The sequence below is a fragment of the Sorex fumeus genome, unplaced genomic scaffold (assembly GCF_029834395.1).
Source record: "Sorex fumeus unplaced genomic scaffold, SorFum_2.1 ptg000041l, whole genome shotgun sequence".
Taxonomy (NCBI): domain Eukaryota; kingdom Metazoa; phylum Chordata; class Mammalia; order Eulipotyphla; family Soricidae; genus Sorex; species Sorex fumeus.
The window spans coordinates 649,094-671,920 of record NW_026606098.1 but is presented as its reverse complement, the minus strand read 5'-3'; the positions used below and the strand labels follow the sequence as shown (position 1 = coordinate 671,920).

The 22,827-nt window shown below is 55.9% G+C and overlaps 1 protein-coding gene across 1 annotated transcript in view; it reads right to left on the bottom strand.

Annotated features, from left to right (window-relative positions):
* Nucleotides 1–22,827, bottom strand: part of DOP1B (DOP1 leucine zipper like protein B) — an 82,348-nt gene that overhangs the window by 5,200 nt on the left and 54,321 nt on the right. The window contains exons 20-32 of the mRNA XM_056119525.1: nucleotides 21,921–22,032; nucleotides 20,929–21,117; nucleotides 17,084–17,206; nucleotides 16,571–16,705; nucleotides 13,783–13,838; nucleotides 11,770–11,874; nucleotides 11,613–11,679; nucleotides 11,131–11,275; nucleotides 9,031–9,113; nucleotides 8,719–8,828; nucleotides 8,477–8,623; nucleotides 7,587–7,648; nucleotides 6,854–6,982 (exon numbers count right to left, since the gene is read on the bottom strand). Of these exons, the coding sequence (XP_055975500.1) occupies nucleotides 6,854–6,982; nucleotides 7,587–7,648; nucleotides 8,477–8,623; nucleotides 8,719–8,828; nucleotides 9,031–9,113; nucleotides 11,131–11,275; nucleotides 11,613–11,679; nucleotides 11,770–11,874; nucleotides 13,783–13,838; nucleotides 16,571–16,705; nucleotides 17,084–17,206; nucleotides 20,929–21,117; nucleotides 21,921–22,032 (1,463 nt within the window). The remainder of the gene's footprint in view (nucleotides 1–6,853; nucleotides 6,983–7,586; nucleotides 7,649–8,476; nucleotides 8,624–8,718; nucleotides 8,829–9,030; nucleotides 9,114–11,130; nucleotides 11,276–11,612; nucleotides 11,680–11,769; nucleotides 11,875–13,782; nucleotides 13,839–16,570; nucleotides 16,706–17,083; nucleotides 17,207–20,928; nucleotides 21,118–21,920; nucleotides 22,033–22,827) is intronic.

Below are 22,827 nucleotides of genomic sequence, written 5' to 3'. Positions count from 1 at the left end.
AAGCCAGGGTGGAGCCATGGCCCGGAAACCACAGGTCGTGCAGGGTCAGGGCAGGGGACAGAGCCTTTGAGCAAGGTGGCCTGTCGGAGCCCCAAGTCGTGGGCAGGTGCTGTGGGTTCGAATCTGGACTCCCTTCGCTACGTGTCCACTGTGATTCCTGTCCCTCAATAGCTGGCAGCTGCCCTTCGGCCACGCCAAGTTCAGAGGTGCCGTAGCACGATGCAAATGATTCTGCTTCATTTGGACTTTCACCTTTGACTGAAAAGAAGGATTCTGTGCTCACCATGTGTGTGCATGTGCGCGCGCATGTGTGCGTGTGTGCGCTTGTGTGTGCGTGCGTGGGCCACCCCTGCAAGTGGTCAGGGCTTACTCCTAGCTGTGCTCGGGGGTCGCCAGATGGTGTTGGGGATGGAAGCGCCCTCCCCACTGCACCATCCCTCCTGCCCTACAAGCTGATAGACTTGTCCCTCATTAAGTCTGTATCTGTCCTCCCTCTGTCAAACCCTGAGCCAACCTTTTCCTGCAGACTGGGGGAAGTGGGAGAAAAAGCTATGGGGGGAGGGGGGGAGCCACAAGGACAGGAAATCCCTCCCCCACCCCCCACCCCGGCAGCCAGAGCCCAGGAGGGTGACGGGAAAGAGCTGCTGCTTCTGGAAGGTTCCCGACATGCGTGCTGGCGAGGCTCCCAGTCCCAGTCCCCACTCTAGCTCCAGGGCAGCCCCCGCCCCAGGGAGCTCGGCCCCGTGCCTGCGTCTCGGCAAATGGCACCAGGTCAGAGGCTGCGGCTCAGAATGAGGCCAGGGCCGCGGGCCTGCCAAGTGAGCGTCTCTGGTGGTTCCAGCAGAAGCGTCTGCTCGGCAGCTGAGGGGCTGGCAGGACCGGGCCTGGGGGCTGCTCCCAGGGCACAGCACCGGATGCGAACATTTGGGAGAGCGGCTGGCATGCCTGGTCGTGGGCCACAGAGGCAGAGAGATCATATTGTTTCCCCACTAATTCGGAGGGCAAAACACCTCGAACAAAACACATAAACTGCACATATGCTGCCTGAGCCCGTGTGCGGCTTGTGCCCGTGTGGCTGAGCACATGTGGTTCCTGAGGACATGTGTCGCCCACATCTCCCCTCTTGAGATGTGGACTTTCATGCTTCCTATCGAATGCTGTGTGTAGGGGCTCTCTCCGCCCTTGGTGAAGCCTGTGTTCTCTCTTGAGCATGTTTCTCTATCTCTTACTCTCCACTCTCCCACTTTCTCTTTCCTTTCAAAAATCCTCCAAATAAAATCTGCCTTAAAAAAAAAAAAACAACAAAAAAGGGGCTGGAGAGATAGCACAGCAGGTAGGGCGTTTGCCTTGCACACAGCCAACCCAGGTTTGATTCCCAGTATCCCATATGGTCCCCTGAGCACCGCCAGGAGTAACTCCTGAGTGCAGATCCAGGAGTAACCCCTGTGCATTGCCAGGTGTGACCCAGAAAGCAAAAAAAAAAAAAAACCATACACACACACACACACACACACACACACACACACACACAAACTATGGGAAGATGGAAAGGGGGTAGGGAAGGCAGGGGCCCCTGGGCGGGGCATCAGGGGAGGTCTCCAGAATTAGAAATGTTTATTGTTAGAGGGAGGCAGCGCTGGGGGACGAGGGGCGGTACGGGCAGCAGTTCCAAGATTTTGGATTATTTTTGTTTTGTTTTGGGGCGATACTCAGCAGAAGTGAGCCCCACACTACCTCTCCGGCCTGCGAGATTTCTGGGTTTGTTTTGCTGGTTTTGGGGCCACACCCAGCGGTGCTCAGTCAGGGCTTAGTCCTGGGTCTGCAATCAGGAATGATTCCTGGTGGGCGAACCTTCCAGACGGTATGGGAGGCTGGGGATTGAAACCAGATCGGCCACAAGCAAGGCCAGCACCCTCCCCAGTGGACAATCTCTCCAGCCACAGCCGCGGGATTTGAATGTGTTACTATTATAGGGGCACACCTGGCAGCCAGCAAGGTTCAGGAGACACATGACACCAGGGCTAGAACCCTGGGCTTTTTCTCTGCCGCTAAAGCCATGATCCTGGACCTCCCCCTGCACCAAGATTTTATTCTTCAATTTTATTCCAGCCTGAGCCTTAGAGAATACAGTAACCGAAAGCCTCAGCATGAACGAGAAAAGATCAATGATACCAATGAGGAGAGGACACGGGGCTGTAGTCACTGGTGAGGGTTTTCACACTGACGTTTAAAACACTCCGCATTCAAATAAGAGCATTTGGAACAAGAATAAGACTGGAATTCTCAGCACAGAAATAGAAAATACAACAAAAACCAAATGGGAATTTCGGAATCGAAACAAAACAAAACCGGAAACACTCACTGGTGAGTTCAAGAGCAGATGGGGGGAGGAAGGAGGGAAGGACAGACTTGAACAGAGTCAAAGGAAGTACCTAAGGTAGCACAAGGGTGAAAAATGCAATACTGCTACCGAGGATATCGCACACACTCCAGGCGAGGAGAAAAGCATCCTACATGGTGTCCAAAAGTCAACCCAGGAGACCATGCCACGTGTGCACATTATGTACATATGGTATAATTTCTTGCACAACCTCTGTGAAAGCTATTTAAAACGATACACTGGGAAGACATTTTTGCAATGCTCATGGGCTACTCCTGGCGGTGCTCGGGGTGATCATATGGGATGCCAGAGATTGAACCTTGGTCCGCCGTGTGCAGCTCTACTCCAGCCCCGAGAAGACACTTTATTTATTTTTGCTTTTTGGGTCACACCTGGTGATGCACAAGGGTTACTCCTGGCTTTGCACTCAGGAGTTACTCCTGGCGGTGCTCAGGGGACCATATGGGATGTTGGGAATCGAACCCGGGAAAATGCCCTACCTGCTGTGCTATCTCTCCAGCCCTGCGAGAAGACACTTTAAATAAGTCAACGTGGGAGATTAAAAAAAAAAATTCAAGTAGGACCTCTGCCCAGCAGTTCCTGAGCCCTCTCGCCTCATCCTAGGGTAGAAGGAGCCCCCGGCCGACCGCTTTAGGACCGGAGGCAGATCCCCGGCACTCCGAAGCAAGCGGCTGCACAGCTCCTCATGCAATTTCACACAGCTCACAGTTACACCTTCCACCTCTGGGTGAAGACGGGCAGGACAGGGAAAGAGCAACTCCCAGCCGAATCGCTCAGAGTCCGGGGAGCGAGCTACCTGGATTCCCCCCAGTGCCGCAGGTGCACAGTAGACCCACTGGGATGACGCACAGAAGCCCGCCAGGCTCAGTGAGAACAGAATCACACACACCTCACCCAGCACCAACCAGCTCAGGAAATCCTCAGAGAATGCCTGTAGGACACCACGGGGAGCGCTTCTAGTGAGCTCAGGGAAATCGTGGCATGGTTGTCACCAAGGCACAAGAAAGTATGACAGCCGAAATGAGAAAACTACAAGCAGAAATGAAGAGCGTGGTAGGTGATATCAAACACTGGTTAGAAGTCCTAGGCAGGGGTCAGAGCCATAGTACAGCGGGCAGGGAGTCTGCCTTGCACATGGCCAACATGGGTTCGGGCCCCGGCATCCCATAGGGTCCCCCAAGCACTGATAGGAGTGATTCCTGAGTGCAGAGCCAGGACTAACCCCTGAGCATTGCCAGGCGTGACCCCAAAAGCCAAAAAGCAAAAAAAAAAAAAAAAAGTCCTAGGCAGCGAAAAACAGTGCTGAAGAAAAGATCAAGGGTCTCCAAGATGACATGGAGGAAACTGCTAGAAAACAATAAAAGGTGGGAAATAGTCTGAAGGGAAATACCAGGCGTAATTCCTGAATGCAAAGCCAAAGCAAGCCAGAGACAGAATATTCAAAGCAGCAAGATGAAAAAAGACCTTACAGAAAGATTCACAGCAGACCTATCAAATGAGCCAGAAGAGAATGGAGAGAGAGTACGGAAACTCGATGAACTGAACATGTCACGGAGGACACTCTATCTGCAGGAATGAGACCGAGCTTCGCAAACAGGCAAGAGTTTAGGAAATCCAGAGCCTTGAAGCCAGTTCTACAAGAAGCATGAGAGATCTTTAAATGGCTGTGAGACAGGCCTTGCTCTTCAAGCTCGTGTTCTCCCTTGAACACACATCATGCTTGATCATTTCTATGCCTCACTGCTTGCTTTTTTTCACTCTGGAAAAGCCCATGTTCTCTCTTGAACACTTTTCCTCTCTTTCTCTCTCCCTCACATCTAAGTAAGTCTCATTCAATGACATTGTTCTTGGCATGGCTGGAGCGACAGGACAGTACAGTGAGTAGGACATCTGCCTTGCATCGGCTGATGGGAGTTCGAGCCCGGGCATCCCATGTGGTCTCTCAGTGCAGGGGGTGGGGGGATAAGTCCTCGGCACTGAGGGGTGTGCCCCCAGCCATAAGTAAAAGTATCAAAATAAGTAGAAACAAAGAAACGACTGAAAATAAAAATACAAGATGTCAGCTTTAGTGGAATACAGCTGAAGCACTGCTCAAGTGCTGCTGAGAGGAAAGTCTACAGTCCTCAATCTCCCATTATGAAAGAAGTAACACTTGGAATCAATCATCTAAGCTCCTACCTGAAGATAAAACAGATGTGACCAGAAATAAAGGAAAGTTCTCTCTCTCCCCCTCTCCCTCCTTCCCCCTTCCCACTACATACACACACACACACACACACACACACACACACACACACACACACACGGAGGACAAGCAACTGAAAGCTGGCCACTGGAAAAGGCCCATTAAACTGAAAAGCCTCCAGTGATACTGACAGACATGAGAAGGCACAAATTACTAATCATGAATGAAAGAGGAGGGGGGTTCTTCTCCACAGACCCTCGGGACACCCACAGGAGGATGCTTGAATGACTGTTGAAGTGGGAACTGTCAGATGGTATGTCCACCCTGGAAACGTGTCTGGCAGCTTCTTTTACTTTTCTTTTTTTTGGCTTTTTGGGTCACACCTGGCAATGCATAGGGGTTACTCCTGGCTCTGCACTTCTGCATTCAGGAGTTACTCCTGACATTGCTCAGGGGACCATATGGGATGCTGGGAATTGAACCCAGGTTGGCCGCATGCAAGGCAAATGCCCTACCCACTGTGCTATCTCTCCAGCCCCTGGCAGCTTCTTATGAACTTAAAACATACACTGACTCATTTAGGGTTCAGAAAGCAGACCCTTGTGTCTTTTTGGAGAGACGGTATCAGCCATATCCACAAACTCCTCTGGGTGAATGTTCCAAGAGGGTTTATTAGGATCATAAAAAAATCAGAAACCATCCAATGTCCTTTGGTGGTGGTGGGGGAGGGGGGATGGATACACTCTGGTACATCCACAAACGGAATATTACTTGTTAGAAAAGATGAGGTTGCAATCCTATAGAAGATGGGGGCATTTGCCTTGCACACAACCGACCTGGGCTCAACCTCCAGGACCCCACATGGTCCTCTGATCTGATCCCTACCATGAGTAACCCTTTGAGCACAGAGCTAGAAGCGCCTCTGGTTATGGCCACAAAACAAAACAAAACAAAAAAATAAAGTAAAAAACCAAAATCAAACAAAAGGACAAGGCTTCTAGGCGTGAGTGATCTGGTTTTGATCTTGCACACAGGAGACCTGAGTTCAACTCCCAGCACCATAAATGATCCCTAGAGCCCTGCCAGGAGAGATTCTTGAGCACAGAGACATGAGTAAACCCTGAGCATCACTGGATGTGGCCCAAAATACAAATTAACAAACGGCAACAACAAAAAAGAATGAGGCCTCCAGATATATAACCAGTGGATATTTCCTGCCTGCCTCTGGGCAGCCCTCAAAGGCATCACACAGAGTACAAAAAACCCAGTTCAGAAAGTCGCATCTGCTGCAGATCCACCAAGCAGGGGTTTTCCAGGGGCAGGGCGGGGCAGGGCGCAGGGCGAGCGGTCCAGGCAGCCTTGTGAGGAAGTGCCAGGGGTAGGGGTGGGGGGGAAGGGGCTGAGTTTTCACCCAGCTTGTGATGCTGCTTCCCACAATTTCTGTGGTGTGTCATTTCATGCAATCAGACCAACATCCCCACCCCAGGGTGCAGGCCAAGTGTCCTGGGTGAGCTCGGCCTGGTTTCCCGCGCTGGGGTAGGGAGGAGGCTGTGCACACCACAGGAAGTCAGCATGACCCACAGAGGAACATGGGGTGGGGCTGTCGGGGTGATGGCGGTGGTTCCTACAACGACCTCAAAACAGAAAGCATTTAAGCAAAGACCAGAGAGGGGTGTTTGTGCAGGGAGGACATGTCGCTCTTTTAAAAAGTGTAGTAAAAGAAACTGTACCTCATGGTGTTTCACTAACAATAATAATAATAATAATAATAATAAGAGATTGTAAAAAAAAAGTTGTAAGGCACACACACACACAAAAAAAAGTGTAGTGAAAGAGTTTTCTCTTGTTATTGTTTTGGGGATACACCTGGAAGGGCTCAGAGGACCATATGTGGTGCTGTATATTGAACCTGGATCAGTCGTGTGCAAGACAAGTGGCCTACCTGCTGTGTTTTTTCTCTGAACTCTTTTTTTGGTACCGGTGGCGCTCAGGGGTTACTTCTGCAGTGCTCAGGGAGCCATATGGGATGCTAGGGATCGAACTGAGGTCGGCCATGTGCAAGGCAAATGCCCTCTGTGCTATGGTTCCAGCTCCCTGAACTCTTTTCTGATATGGAGTTTCAGCCTTCCTGAGACACATCCAAAGCTGTCCTACTCCGTGAGTCCTATTTAATACAGGTCACCCTTGTGCCCAAAGGTGCCCGGGGCCCCGCTGGGACCCATCCACGCCCACCAACGCCGGGTGTGAGGGCAGGGGTGTCGCCATACCTTGAATCAGGGGCAGGTACAGGTGGTACTGGTCCAGCTCTCCGCTGAAGACAGCAAACGCCTGGCGCTTCAGCAGCATGGCTTTCTGGGTGAGGCTCGAGAAGAGCTTTAGGGAACTGCTCTGCATGGCTGCAATGAACAGAGCAAAGGCGCCCGTCAGCACGGGAGCTGCTGTCGGAGAGCGAAGGCGAGAGGCGGAGCGCTGCGGGGACCGTGCCAGCTCCCTACGGGCCACAGTGACTGAGGCGTATTTGCCCGTCACAGTTCCTGTTTCTGGACTCACACCCAGGGACCCTCGGGGGCTGCTCCGGGGGCAGTGCCAGGGATGGAACCCTGGCCTCCTGCGTGTAGAGCATGCACTCTGGTCTGAAGCACGACCTCTTGGAGCTCTGCCCCCTGCCCCATTCTTATTTCTTCAATGGTGGTCAATGACAGGGTCCTCCGAAGAGGGTCTAGCGGGCTCCCCCATGAATTCTGATAGCAAGGTTGTTGCTTTTCAGAGGGCGTCTCCTGGGAAAGCTGCAGAGGAGTTTTCAGGGGGCCCTGGATGGGCTGCCCTCAGCCCCCCTCTCTGAGGAGCTGTAGGAGTCCAGGGCTGGGCTGCCCATGGGGAAGTGATGCTCCAGGTCGGCGTGTCCCAGCTGGGCCCCCCGGGGCATGCCGGGTGAAGTGGCACAAGGTTGGGCAGCGCTGCTGCCGTGTGTGCCGTCTGCGCAGGCGGCCCCGCACTTACTCATTAAGTCCTTGAACATTGTTTTCTCGTGGGTCAGCAGATGGTCAATGATGGACTTCCAGCTGGGAGTGAGAGAGAGCCCAAAATCAATGCAAAGTGCCAAGGAGCAACCATGGGATGAAAAGCTACCACAGGAGCACATGGCCCGTGGAGACGCAGAATGAAGGCCGTCTGAGAGGAAACCCGGGGAAAAGTTGGGGAACCCAGCTCCCGGCTTCCATGGCAGGGGGACGCAGCGACGGCGTCTCCTTTATCACCACAGACACAGGGAACGGCGTGGGAACAGAGGGGGGAATGACCACCACTGTTAGCCCTCCCTGACTCTGAGCTCACTGCCACGCCCCTCTGCCCACCCAAGGTTGTGTGCGCACACATGATCCCTAGGGGGATGGTTTCCAGGATGGTGGAAAGTGTTTATGGGGGAGGGGCCGGGAGAATGAGCACAGGCTCCACTGCCTTCTACTTGGGCTCTCTTAGAAGAGGGTGACAGGGTGACAGCCCAGGCCCAGGTGGCACGGGCTCCCCACTGCAGGGTCTGGCTGACCCCAAAGCACAGGACACCGGGAGGATATCCACCTGCCCTCCCTCCCCCACCCCGCGTCTGTCCACTGCCCGGCCATATCCAAGATCTCGTGAGAACTCGGGACTGACTGTGGAGAAGAGAGGTGAGGAGGCCATGGTGTCCCTGGGACACGCTGTCTGCACGGCGGCTGGCTACTCTGTGATCCCATGACGAGGGAAACGGGAGCCCCGGACGAAAGGGGAGCTGGATCCCAAAGGATCCCTCCCCCGGGAGGGGGCGAGTGTGTGTGTGTTGGGAGCTGCTTGGGACTCCCCGCCTCGGGGCTAACGCCCGCTCTCCACACCGGCTGACTGGTGGGCTCCCTTACTGCACACACGAGGTGTCCATCTGGAAGAAGGCGGGGTCCAGGAATAGGTCCAGCACTTCTTTCTTCCAGGCCCGCTTGGTGTAGGCGTAGCCGCTCAGCGAGCTCAGCAGCTGGGAGCCGGCCCTGAAGCTGGGCGCGTTGTAGGCGCTAGAGGGGGGCAAGGGAGGGCGGGGGGCCAGGTCATCGGGCGGGCAGGGCGTGGAGGGGGGGTTCCCGGCAGCCTCCACGAAAGGCGCCCTTACCTGTGGTTGCGTAAGTAAGGGAAAACGTAATAGAGCAAACGGGAGATGAGGGGCACGGCCTTCTCCTTCTCGTCGCTCCGATACACCATGTCCAGTAGGGGGGCCAGCACCTGGAGGAGGGAGGCCGTGAGCAGAGGGAGATCGGGAGTCAGGGGCGCAAGCGGGAGTCCACAAGCTGTCACCAAAAGGCTCACGCTGGGGTCACAGCAGGGAAATGCCCTGTGGCCCAGGCCCCACCCCCACCCCCCATCCCAGAGTCCTGAGCTGGGCCGAGGCCCCGTTGGCTCCTGGGGCCAATGGGGCTGTGCGTACCTCTCCCAGGAGAGAGAGGGCCTGCACGCTGTACACGGAAGGGGCGGACGAGGACACCATCGCCGATGCGGTGGCAGCAGCATCTGCAGAAAGAGGCGGTGTGTTTTTAGCAAGGGGGGGGTGCCGTTTCATGCCCCCCCACCCCGGCCTGGGCCCCAACCTCTCACCCCGATGGGATACTCTCTCTGTGATCAGGCTCCACGTGGCCAACTGGGAGTCTGGGGCAAACCCACTAGCACCGGCACACTGGGCCCTCCACCCTGGCCACTTCCTCGGCCTGCCCACTTCCATAGCCCAAGCCCCCTCGCCTTTCCCAGCAGAGCCCCCCACCTCTCCGGCCCCCCACCAATCTTCCTGTCCACAAGCTTCTCTTCCAACAACATGCTCTGATGAGATCTTTGCTGGTGGTGCCCGGAGGACCTGCTTAGGCGGGGACTGAACCCGGGGCTCCCCCAAGCAGAGCTCCCGGGCCCTGGGACCACATCTCACCTCCCTGCTCAGCGACTCCTCCCAGCCGGCCCCGAATCTCCTAAACCCTCACAGAGGCGTTGGTCCCTGCAGCCCGCGCCCTTGGCCATCTGCCACTGCTGCGGCCAGAGCTGCTCCACTGCCCTCTGCCCCCTCAGGAAAATGCCACACTAACCCTGATGACTTGCTTGAATAACAGCTCAGAGATAAATGCTCTGGAGAAAACCCCGCCACTGTGAAATCACCCTCAGGTTAGTCCATGACCCCGAGTCTCAAAAGTGACCTATTCTAAATCTCCGACCTGATTCTGTGGCATCCTGCCCTGAGAACCAGCAATCTGGTTCTGTCTCCCCAGGTAGCCGCACTTGCTACTGCATGGTCAGCGTGCGCTAGTGGGAACGTGCTACTGAGTAAATGAGAACACACACGTGCAGGTTCCCTGCCCTGTCATGGGGCGTGGCCGATCCTGGCCCCCCACCCAAGGCCAACGCTGCCCCGTCTGACAGTCAAGCGGGCCCCGTGGCCATCGAGGTGCTTGCTTTCTGATGCTCCCTTCTTTCTCTGGCATTAACCCACCCCATCATCACCCAAGCGTGCGTGAATATTCTCCGTCTTGAATGCGAACCCTTGGTTCTCTTGAGTGGCAAGCCCCAAAGCCTTTCCTGTCTCTTCCTCGCCAGCTGCTGTCCCACTGCGCCTTCCCACCAGCGAGTCTGGAGAACTTCTCCCCTCGAAGGGGCGGTCTCCCGACCTCCTCCTCTCTTTGCTGTTTTCCTAGCTCAGTGCCCTGCTTACTCATCCTTGGTGGCCCCTGTGAGCCAGTACTTTAAGCCTCCCCAATCATGCTCCATTTTCCACTCGGAAACGCTCTTGCTTCAGTAAGTTGCAAACCTAACGTTAACCCTGGGCAGCAGCCTTTCTAGGGGTGCTGGGCTGGAAGCCAGGGCTTTACCGCATCCGATCCATCCATAATTTCAAGACAACCTGGCTTTTATCCAAGCCAGAGTGGTCCATTGCCCAAAGCACTGCAGGGTCTTGTGAGTCCTTTCGACGCAGGTGGGATTAGGCAGGACACGTGGCATGTGGCACTTTCCCTCTGGACCCCATGGGTGGAAGCGTGCCTGCGACCGCAGCCGGCTTGCTTTCCGTGTGGACAGCTCATAGGTCTGCGCTCAGCACAGCTTGCAGGATCTGTCTCTTCCCATTTTGGCTCCTGGGCTGTAGACTGAGCCACAGCCTAGGTGGTTGGTTACGAGGCGAAAACACCTGTTCTGGAGCTTCCCACACCCATTCCCTCTATGGTCAGTGCTGGTGTGCTGTTGGGGTTCCACACTGCACTGGGGGCTCTGGGTGGTGCTGGGATAGAACTCTGCCTCGAGCCTCCCACACACAGGGCCCTGAGGCAACTTGCTTTGAGTTTCGTTTTGTCTTTTGGGGCCGCACCCTGCGATGCTCAGGGATTACTCCTGGCTCTGCACTCAGGAGTCACTCCAGGCAGTGCTCAGGGGACCGTAGGGGATGCCGGGGATCGAACTCAGATTGGCTGCGTGCAAGGTGAGTGTGCTTCCCGCTGTGCTGGCCCAGTGGAGGAAAGCCTACATCCGCTGCTTGGACTCTCTGAGCTGCACTCACCGTATAGCTCTTCCTCGGCATCAGATTCTTCTAGAGTGATCTGGGGCTGGGCTTTGACCTCCAGGTTCCTGCTGAGCCAGCTGGTCTGCTCCAAGGAAGAGCCGGCGATGTTCCCGATGGCCTCCAGGATCTTCTGCGTGACTTCCTGGGGGGCGGGGGGGTGGGGTGGAGGAGCTAAGGGTGTGAACACACAGCCTCAGGAACACACAGTCACAGGGCGATTCTTGGGGGTGACACTGATTTGTTTTTGGGGCGGAGGGTGGGTGAGCCCACACCCGGCGGCGCTCATGGCTTACTCCTGGCTCTGAGTTTAGGGCTCATGGCTGGTGATGCTTGGGGGTCCATACCTGGCGCTGGATGTGGAACTGGGATAGGCCGAGGCAGGACAAGCGCCCTGCCTGCTATACTATCTCTCAGCCCCCCCAAGGGGCCCCGTTCGAAGGAAAACATAGAGATGGGGGCTCCATACCCGCACCATGTACCTGCAGGTCCCTCTGGTCTTTCTTGCTTTCCAGGTTGGGCGTCCTCGTCACAAAGTCATTCAGCATGCTGTGGAAACGAGAGGGCTCAGACTCAGCCCGCTGCTGGAAGGGAGTGCCTGGACCCCCGAACTAGAGGCGAGTGCCAAGACCCTGGTACCTGAGGAGCAGGAAGTAGCCGGGGGGAGCGAGGTTCAGCTGCACAGACTCCTTGAACACGCCCAGCAGGGAAGGGAAGTTCTCTTGCAAGGCTGCTCCTGGGAGTCTGCTCGGAAAGACAGAAAAACACGCTCACATGAACAGTCCAAACAAAACCTTCGTCTCAAAGAGTGTTTTTAATCTAGGCGGACCTACTGGTTTTGGATATATATTCTTTTTTGCTGGGGCGGGAAGCGCTAGCATCGAACCCTTATCATCACACTTATAAGTGAGGCACATCCTCAGGCCGTGAAATCTTTCACTTTTGGGGAACTGGGGGCTCTCACTCAGGAACTGCTCCTGGCCATACACAGAGGACCATATGGGATGCCGGGGCAGCAGTGTGTGAGGCAAACCCCCTCCCTGCTGTGGTATCTCTCACAGTCTCTTTCACTTTTTGGATATGCAAACTACACAGGCAAGCACTTGGAGTCTGGGGACCTGGGATTCTGCTGCTAGAAACGAGATTTTTTTTTTAGAAGCCAATTAAAAAAAATTTTTTTTTTCTTTTTTGGGTCACATCCAGCAATGCTCAGGGGTTACTCCTGGCTTTGCACTCAGGAATTACTCCTGGCGGTGCTTGGAGGACCATATGGGAAGCCGGGGATCGAACCCGGGTCGGCCGCATGCAAGGCAAACCCCCTACCCGCTGTGCTATTGCTCCAGCCCTAGAAACAAGATTTTAAAATATAATCAGTTTTTGGGCCACACCCGGCGGTGTTTAGGACTTACTCCTGGCAGACTTGAGGGACCATATGGGATGCCAGAGATGGAACCTGGGTCAGCAAAACCAAGGCCCTACCTGCTGTCCTATTGTCCTGGCCCCTGAAACACTAGCTTTAAGTGAGACAGTGCTCCTGGATTTCTGCTGTTGGCAACTGGAGCCAACCAGGAGAAGGGCAGCAAGGTCAGGTCAGGGGTCACCTGCCGGGAGCCGGGGGGGGGGGGGGGGGGGGAGGGGGGCGGGCATCTCCAGCAGCTCCCAGGTCTAGTCTCAGCTAGGCACAGCAGAGCCTATAGGGCCTGGGTTCAGGTTCTGGTGCTCCAGGGGACCATGGCAGAGGACACAGGTCACCCCTGAAAGCTGCTGGGACAGTGCAGATGTCACTGTCACGGACAGATGAATGCTTGCCTGAGTGACAACATGCGTCGGTCCTGGCGAGGAAAGGCCCCTCCCTTTACCCTCCCCTGCGACTACTCCGCGCAGTGCCTTCTCCTGGCACCCCGACCCATGGCCGGGGACACCCAGGCTTCTGGGCAACAGGGATCTGGTGCCCTTGACCTCCTGCCCCAGCCCCACTGAGCCTCAAGGAGGTGGGCTTCCGCGCCCCCTGAGTCCCAGCAGTGAGCGCAAGCTTAGACATGGGCCAGTGCACCCAGCAGGCGCGCCTCCCCTGCCTTACAAAGGGGTCTGTGGACCCTCTCTTGGCTGTGTGGGATCCGTTTAACGCGGACCAGGTTATGGAGCCAGGGAGATGGCTTGGTGGGCCGGAGTGCAGGTTTTGCTTGCAGGAGACTCAGTCCCCTACTAATTACCAAGAGAGACCCCCACTGAGCACTGTGCTGGGAGTAGCCCCAGCCCCGAGCTCTCCCAGGTGTGGCCCAAAAGCAAAAACAAGTTGGCCAGGCCTCATAAGCAGCTCTGATGGCAGAGCCCTCAGCACAGACAGCACTCACAGATCTTAAACCATCAACTCGGGGTTCTGGGAAAAGGAGCGGCAGGCCAGCAGGAAAAGGACAGAAAGGCCAGCAGGAAAAGGAAGGGCAGGCCAGGAGGAAAAGGAAATGTAGGCCAGGAGGAAAGGGAAAGGCAGGCCAGTAGGGCGGCTCAGGGGCAGTGAAGACAGCACCAAGGAATTCTGCTGAGCGGACCCCCCCACCCCGCCCCCACACCTCCCTCCACAGCCATAAGTCAGATGCAGCAGCAGCAGCAGCGACTCACGTGAGTGTGGAAGGCTTGACGGCGCAGCCTTACCTCTGGATGAAAGCGAAACAAAACTGCAACACAGGAATATCCACAAGGGGCGATTTCTAGAACCAGAAATGAAATTCCAGTTACTCAAAGCTGGGGGGGGGGGGGGGGGAAGGAAACAACATTGAAATGCAAAACCAGCAGATTGGAGGGGTGGGGTAGGGGGTCGGGGTGTTACCCGGTCAGAGAAGGGCAGCTGTTTTCCACTCCCCACAACACCCCAAGTTTGACCCCAGCCCTGCAGGGTGCCACCCACCTTCCCATCCCCCACCCCAGTCCCGTGGGTGTCAGCCAGGCCAGTAGCTCCTGGCACTGCTGGGGCCAAGCGGTGCTCCCTTGGGAGTGACACTGGCCACTGGCAGTCCCCCTGAGTATCACAAACTAATCAAATACACAAAATGAAGCTTCTCCATCCCAGCAAAGCCAAGTGCTCAGTGAGAGTCTCTGTGCCAGAATGTGGATGAAGGACCCCTGGCAAGGGGTCCCCAAGCCCACGAAGCCCGGCAGCTCTTTCCCCTTCTGCACCGAGCCCCAGATTCACCCGACTCCCACTCCTGGCTTTGAACGAGCCTGCTGGAAAGATCCGGCCCAGCATCTGGAGAGAGTTGGGGCTCAGTGATGATCCCACTTCGGGGGGCCGAGCTGGAGTCCCTGAGACCCAGCCCCAATGTTGGCCCCCAAACTCCACGAGCTGACACTGCTCTAAAGAAATCGGTTTTCAAAATACTTGCTCTGGCTTGCCAAAAGTTCTTTGCAGAAGTTTTCAAGGTGGTGCCACACATGCTAGGGGAAAAGGCAGCTCAGATAGAGAAGGGAGCACCAAATAAAGAGTGTTGGGAGGATCTTCCCAGGATGAGAGATGCATGCTGAAAGTAGATTATAGACCGAACATGGTTGCCACTCAATGCCTCTTTTGCAAACCAGAACACCCAAAAGGAAACAGAAAACAAAAGGGAATGCCCTGCCACGGGGGTGGGGTGGGATGAGGGAACGGGGGAAGGTTGGAGGGATACTGGAAGCATTGGAGGTGGAGAATGGGCACTGGTGGAGGGATGGGTACTCAATCATTCTATAACTGAAACCCAAGCACAAGAATTTGTAAGTCTACAACTGTACTTCATGGTGTTTCACTAATAAAAATTTTTAAAAAAAGGTTTTTAAGGTGGAGCTAAGGAAATAAACTAAGGCAGGCAGAGAGGGGGCCCCACGGAAGCGCATTTCGGGGGTGAAGCAAACAGCTTCACAAACACCCAGAAACATTGGGAGAGATGAGCCAGTTCCTGAAAAGGGAGCAGGCACCCCGCCCCAGTCCTCAATCCCAGCCCAAGCCCACTGGGTGCCAGGAGCCGGGCCAGGTCACATGGGGAGCCAGGGACCCTGCAAAGCTCCAAGTCTTCCCTGTTGACGCCTTCCCAAGTAACGACCCCTTGTCCACCCTGCGGCAGCTTGGAGAAAAAACCCTAAAAGCTGCCTTCCAACGCAGCTCGGCACCCTCCACGCTGGGGGTTGCCGCACCCCAACTCTGGGTGGGGAATCTTTCCCTGACAGTGGCCTGCGTACTCTGAAGGTTGGCTTGCCTTGGCTGAGGGGACTCTCTGCCACCCCTGGCCCTCTCATACTCCCTGAGTAGGTGCTATTCTACTGCGCTGTCTTCACTGCAAGTCTTTTCCGAGATGCTGACAGGAGCCCATGCCCGGGAGGAGGGGGGCTGACTTCTTCCACGGTCCAGACACGGACACAAAACGCAATTTTATCATCTGAACAGCTAGAAACCAGTCTGCCCGATGAGACCTGGGTCTTAAAAGTAACAAAAACAAAAAAACCAAACAACGGAACAAATGCACGACAGGAAGTTGCAGATATCCATAGAAATTGGGTCGTGGGGGCTGGAGCGATAATCCGGTGAAAGGGCGCTGGCCTTGGATGTGATGTGGCCTGCCGGGCTCACTCCCTACAGTCCCCCAAGCCCTCCAGGAGGGATCCCTGAGCACAGAGCATGAGTAAGCCCTGAGCGCTGCCGAGTGTGGCCCCAAAATGAAACAAAAAATTGAACCATGTGAAGGTCCAGAAGCTCAGAGCACCTGTGGCCTGTCATGGGGGTGGGGATGGCACTGTGGCAGTAGACGGGCACCCCTTGGGCCCCGAGGCCACCCACTTTGAGAGGGACTGGTCTCCAGCGGGGAAGGCGACTTTCCTGACACCTGAAGTGTGTCTGTCAGTCACGGATGAGACTCATGTTGCTCCCGACCCAGACCGTGACTGAACGCGTTTGTGGCTGAGGTGCTATGGATGCCCCCAGGCCAATTTCCCATCCCTGCCCGCGGCAGTTAGAGGGTCCCCCAGACTGGCTTCACGGTGTCGTTTGTCTTCCTGTCCCAACTCAAGGTGCAGTTTGAGGACAGGACAGGCCTCCAAGTCAGGGCTTCCTGCTGCCGAGGCCAACAGCAGACTCACCCCAGGACACGCGGCCCACCCACGTTCCATCCCTGACACCCCCTGTGATCCCTTGAGTCCCACCAGGAGTGACCTGAGCAGAATCAGAGTAAGCCCCGAGTACCGCCAGGTGTGGGCCCCAAGACCAGAAAAAAAAAAAAAAAGAAAAGAAAAAGCTGACACCCTGAGGGGCCTCACAGCCCATACAAACACACCCCATCCTCAGGCTCTCGATGGGGCACTGCCTGGCTGAATGGGAACCGCCAGGCACACTCCTGCGAGCCCCCCAAGGTTCAGCACACACAACTGCACCTGGCACCCCCCATTCCGATGTATTCATCCCGCGGGCAGCACTGACCTCGTCTCCACGGAGGGGCGGCGGCCGCTTCACCACCTCCTTCACCAGCTGCAGCACTGCGTCCGTCTGCAGGGTGCTGAGTGCGCACACCAGGTCCACCAGCGTGAGCTGCGCCACACTTGCTGCCGGGACGATCTGCAGGAGGACCAACACGCGACTCGTGACCGGCAAGAAACAAGCCAGAGGTGCGGGGGCATGGAGGGGGTTGCTCTGGAGAGGGGCTCCCTGGACCCCCTGAAACCTAACATCCAAGCGGGAGAGGTGTCCTCAACTGCGGAAAGGAGCAGCGCACGGCAGGCCCAGGTCTTGTCGGGCACCAGAGGTGAAAAGGAAGGAGGCAGAGACAGGTGCTGTCAAGCACGGAGAGGGCTCCTGACAGATGCATGGTAGGTAGGGAGAAGGTGGGGAGGGGCTGGAGACACAGGACAGGAGAGAGGCTGCTGCCTGGCACGAGGCCGCTTGGCCTGAGGCACCTGGGTGGCCTGGGTCCCAGTGTCTACTGGCCCACCTCACCTTCGTCTTACTGTGCCGTTTGACTTTCTTCCTGCTCCACACCGCTGCGACCGCGGCCATCAGCTGCACACCGAGATGGGCTGCCAAGGGGTTCAGGAAGTCCAGGATCTTCTGCCGGATGGTCTAGAAAAGGGGGAAAAGGGGAATTCAGGCAGAGTTGTGCCCAGGCTCAGTGAGGTGCAGGGACCCTGGGAAGGGCAGCTGCATGAGAACCTGTCTGACGGGCCTTGGGCCAAGCGATGGTCCCGAGCGCCCGGCAGAAGGCCCTGGAACCTACAGCGAGTTGAGCAGGGCAGGGGCAGAACACGGGCTCCCCCCACCCCCCGCCGCCCCCACACAGCCTCAAGGCAGCAGAGCAGGCCCGAGGCGGCCCCACAGAGCATGGCAGGGGGATCGGATGCAGGGGTGAGAGAGGGTGGACAGCAAGCATCAGGCCAGCCCCGCTCGCATCCTGAAGAACCCAGCCTGGCTCGTCTCCATGGGCCCAGAAAGGGCTTCAGTTCATCACTCCCAATTTATGGAAATTCAGAAAATACCCATCCCGTCACTCTGATGCTTTGACTATGGGTCTCACTAAAGATCAATCCTTGGGGGCTGGAGCCACAGCACAGCGGTAAGGGCACTTGTGCTGCATGCAGCTACCCCGGGTTCCACCCCTGGCACCACATAGGGTCCCCCGAGGCTTCCACACATGAACCCTAAACCAGATCTGAAGTAAATAATTACATTAAATAGGTAAATAAACCCTGCCCTGGTGGCACTGGACATCACTCGCCACCCTCTCCTCTCGTTATTCCCGGATCTGCCTGAGCCCTAGACACTGCCGGGCTCCCTGACTTGGAGGCCACACAGTCACTTGCTGTCCATCTTCCTCCGGCTCAGTGGCCAGTTCCCAGGGCAGGTTGAGCTCTGCGCACACACCACGTGGCCCAGAGGGCAGGGAACAGCACAGGCTCCGTTCTGCCTTCGAGGCATGGCCGCCTCCCCCTAGGCTGCCCTAGCGATGACCAACCCTGGGGGCAGGAAAGCCAAGGGAGCATCCAGCGCCCCCGGGAGCGTGCACCTGTCATGCTTAGGGGGTGCCAAGAGGAAGAGGCCAGGCGGACCCTCATGGCTCTGGGGGATTCCTGCAGGGTCAGTGTCAGTGGGACCTGGTCCTAGCCCTTCCTGCATACAGCGGCTCCAGGCTGACGCTGTGAGCACTGAGGGCAGCTGGGTAGGCAGGAATAACTCTTCTCCTTTATCATCGACTCACTCTGAGCTCATTGTCTCGTCTTTGGCTGGGAACGTTCTGCACAAAATAATCTCCTTTGTGACTTTTTTTTTTTTTTGCCATGTTGGCTATGGAAGCCAGGCCTTCTGCATACAGGACAGCTCTGGGCCAGTGGTCTGTCTCTGATAAAGGAGCCCGAGTGAGCACGGGGCCTGTCACACAACGATCAAGAGCAACCCTCGGAACCCCGTCCCCTGCAACCCACTCGGAGCTGCTGGCCCACAGTGCTCACGTCACCAGACAGACGCGGGAAGCTCTCCCTTTCCACCTGCGGGTGGGAGTGGGGGGGACCCCCGCCCCCGGCCTCAGGGGTCCTGCGGGACAGGCCCGGAGGCAGGAGCTCTCCAAGCTTCAGCGAGGAGCGCATGGTCAGCCCAGGTGGCAGAGCCAGCCCCTGCCAGCAGACTCACGCCACAGAGAGAACACAGGGGCAGAGAGAGGGCACCGGCCGCGGCGGAACCTCGTGCCGAGAAGACCTGGGTTTTAAGCAGGGTCCCGTGGCAGCGTGAAATACAGCAGATTTCCCTGGGAGGACACGCCTGGAACGGACAGAACATTCTGGAAACCCATGTTTCACGGAAAGGGTCTGGTTGGGACTGGTGACAGCGTGGCTGGGTAACAGCCTGCTGCCCACGCAAGACGGGCCCTCTCTCCACCCACGGACACCCTCATGGGATCCGCTCTGCGGGGCTAAATCTGCCAGTGAGGAAACTGTAGCCCCGGGCAATGCAGGAGCCCACCCGCAGCCCTGAGACTGGAGTGATCGCGTGAAGGCGACAGGCCACTGACCCAGGTGGAGAAGGAATCAGAAAGCTTTGCTTCTCTGGGCTAAACATTCCTTTGCGGAGACAGCACGCATGTCTTGCCAACTACAGCATGGTGTGATGGTGTGATTCTAAACACGACACCTCTGTGCTCGCATAAAGGCCAGTGACTGCTCAGGCCTGTCCTTTAACCTGCCAACACCGACCTCCCTCTCCCCTCCCAGCTCTGGCCAGGCCCTTCTTGCAAACCTGCAGAAACACTAGGAATCCTGCTGTGTCTCTGCCAACAAACTTAATGAGTCACATATGTTGGGGCCAGGGGCCAGAACGATAGTACAGCAAGGAGGGTGCTTGCCTTGCACACAGCTGCCCTGGGGTCCCATATGGTTTCCACCCCCCAGCTCTGCCAGTAATAAGCCCTGATCACAGAGCCAGGAGTAAGCCCTGAGCACTGCTTGGTGTGACCCAAAAACAGATGCTGGGTCCCAAAGGGTGAAAACAACAAGGCCTGAAACTGAGACCAGGATGAAAACATTAATTCTGGTAACTGACAGATACACCAATAGACAACTCCCACCCATTATATGTTCCCTGTAATACACCACAAACATCATCTGCTCAGGATGACAGTGTGTAGCGGCCGCGCAAACCCCTGACAAGACCAAGCTTGGGTAGGATGTGGGGGCTGCCTTCTTCTTCCTCTTCCAAACACCATGAGAACCAGGCACTTCCTGAGTCACTGTTTGATACTGCAGTGTCGTCCCTACAGACACCTGCAGAAGCCAGGCTCCTTGAAGCTCACCTACTCTGCCCTGGAATGTGTATCTGCGTGGAACCAGTGAGCCCACCCGGACCCCGTGCTGAGCACTGTCTACCCCGACTTGCTCTGGACGGCCCTCCCGTGGGGAGGCCAAGCACTTGGGCTCCAGCATCAGCCCCAAGGCCTTTCCTCAGATGGCCCCACGGAGCCATTGGGCAGGGGCTGGAACCAGGTGGCTTGGCTCCTCGCTGTCACCGTTGGCCCCGAGAGACCCCTGGCCCATGGCAGAGGTGGTCACAGCGAAATGCAGTCAGAGCCTTAGTCATGTGCCCAGACGCTGCAGGCTGAGACGGCTGAAGCCGAGGATAGTGAACCGGGAAGGTCTGGCCAGTGCCTTTCAGGTCTCGTAAGACCCTCAGACACTTTGGCACTCTACCCTGATGTGTCCGGTGCCCCGGCAACCACTGAGGCAGGAGATAGAGAAGCAGCCCAGGCAGGCGGAGACAGCCCACCTCACAGCTCTAGGGACTCTACTTTTAGCACGAACACAGTCACAACACACAAGGAAAAAGAGAAAAAGGCAAAGGGGGGTGGGGGAGGGCAGCACAGGAGAAGAAACAAGCACACAACTTTTCTCCCGGTGAGAGCGCAGAAGACTTGTGATCTCAGCTCCTGACTGACTTCCAACCTGGGTCTCCCTCAGCTGCTTAGGTGGGCTTGCTGACGCCCGATCCTGCATAAATCACTTGGTGGTGGTGGTGTCGGGCGGAGGGTGGGGAGGGGTGGCCCGCAGCGATAGCACAGCAGGCTCAGGCATTTGCCTGGCACGCAGCTGACTAAGTTCGATCCCCAGCATCCTATATAGGCTTCCGAGCCCAGCCGGGAGTGGTCCTGAGCACAGAGCCAGGAGTAGGACCCCAAGTCTTACTGCCAGGTCTGGTCCTTCCCCCCCCCAAAAAAAGAAACAAGTGGGTGAATGGGACAAGGCAACACCCAGATCTGAAGCCCTGCACACCGTGATCACAAAAGCACAGGGAAAGGCTCTCACTTTGGTGGTCTTAAAGTACACAGACGAGGATCCCTTGGTGGCTCCGAGAAGATCAACGGGTCTCTTTTGAGTCTCTTCCCTTTTGAGAACATTCCAGAGAAGAGCCATGGTGTTGACGATCCGGGGCAGCTCTTCCAGGATGGCGTTCTTGGCATTCTTCAAGCTGCTGGGATCACCGACAGCCGCCGTCTGAAAACAAGAAGGCACCATGAGTCCCTGCTGCACCTGCCCAGCAGGGCGGCGACAGGGCCTGGTCTCTCTGCCCAGCAGGGTAAGGGTCCTGTGGTCTCATGCAGGGCTTCTTCGGCAGCCCCTCGTGTATTCTGAAGCAGTATGCTTCCCAGTGCAGAGCCGAGGCCTCACATGGGCCCTGGTGTCTCTGCCCAGCAGGGCGGGACAGGGGCCACGGCCTCACACTGGGTCTTTCTCTACCCAGCAGGGTGAAGGTCCTGTGGCCTCACATAGGGCTTCTTTGGCAGCCCCACGAGTCCTCTGAAGCAGTATGCTTCCTGGTGCAGAGCTGAGGCCTTCCACCGAAGACGGATGGCTGCCGTCAGCTGCAACCCAGGACCAATCTCTCTACCCTTCAGCCAAAGCATGGGGCACACTCTAAACTTTCACCCCAGAGAGGGGAGAGCCACCCAGAGCTAAGACAGCTTACAAAAAAAAAAAAAAGAACAAAACAAAAAACAAAACCAGGCCAAACAAAATATACATGGGGGATAGATCAACGTAGGCCTCAGACCAAGCGACTGTCTACATTAGTATTCAGTTGCTGAGGGACACTGGGAGGTGTAACAGGAGATACAATGTAGAGACATGGGGCATGGTTTGCATATATTTGCATGTATTTACATGCTCATCTGCACTTGCAACAACACGCACTTGCTTACTATAAAGATTTTTCTGATTTGAAACAGTCAGATCCCAATGAAACCAATCAAGCAATACATAAAATAATGCCTCAATCTTACAGAAAACAAATAACTGACCTTTTTGTTTTGGTTGGGTTGCTCCAAAAGGCAAAAGTGACTAATGGTTGTCAGACCTTCCAGTAGTGTGAGTGGGTAATCCGGAGAAACGTTTTCCCTCTTGGAGGTATTGCTTTGGTGGAGAGAGCAGAAACTGATTTTGAAAATGTCATCTCAGCTCTCACATTTGTAAATAAATAAAAACATGAATTACTGCCATAGTCTGAAAACGAAACATTTTCCAGAAGTGATTAGACGCAAAAATGGGGTCGGGGCCATAGGGTAAACAGATAGTACAGTGCTCGCCTCACACACTGCCAACCTGGGTTCAACCTGCAGCATCCCATATGGCCCCCACCAGGCGTAATTCCCTGAGCACAGAACCAGCAGTAAACTGGGTAAGGCACTGAACAGCTGCTTTCCCTCAAGAGAGAAAGAAGGAAAAAGAAAGGAAGGGTAAGTCAAGGAAGGACCTGGAGGGGGACCAGCACAAGAGTATGGTGGGGAAGGTGCACATGGCCAATCCAGGTTTAATCCCCAGCATCCCATATGGTCCCCTGAACCTCACCAAGAATTAATTCCTGATCTCAGAGCCAGGAGTATCCCAAGTATTGCCAGGTGTGGCCCCAGAACAAACACACAAAAAGGACCTGTATATCTCGGCCTTACCCCTCCTGGCAGTGCTACATGGGCTTCTGATTATGCTGCGAGGACTTTTTTTTTTTTGGTCACACCCAGTGATGCTCAGGGGTTATTTCTGGCTCTGCACTCAGGATCACTCCTAGTGGTGCTCGGAGGGCCATATGGGATGCCAGGGATAGAATGCAGGTAGGCTGGGTGCAAGGCACACACTCTCCCCACTGTGCTATCACTCCGGCTCTGCAATCTGCAAACCGACTGTTCCCTGCAGACACACAGAGGCAGGAAG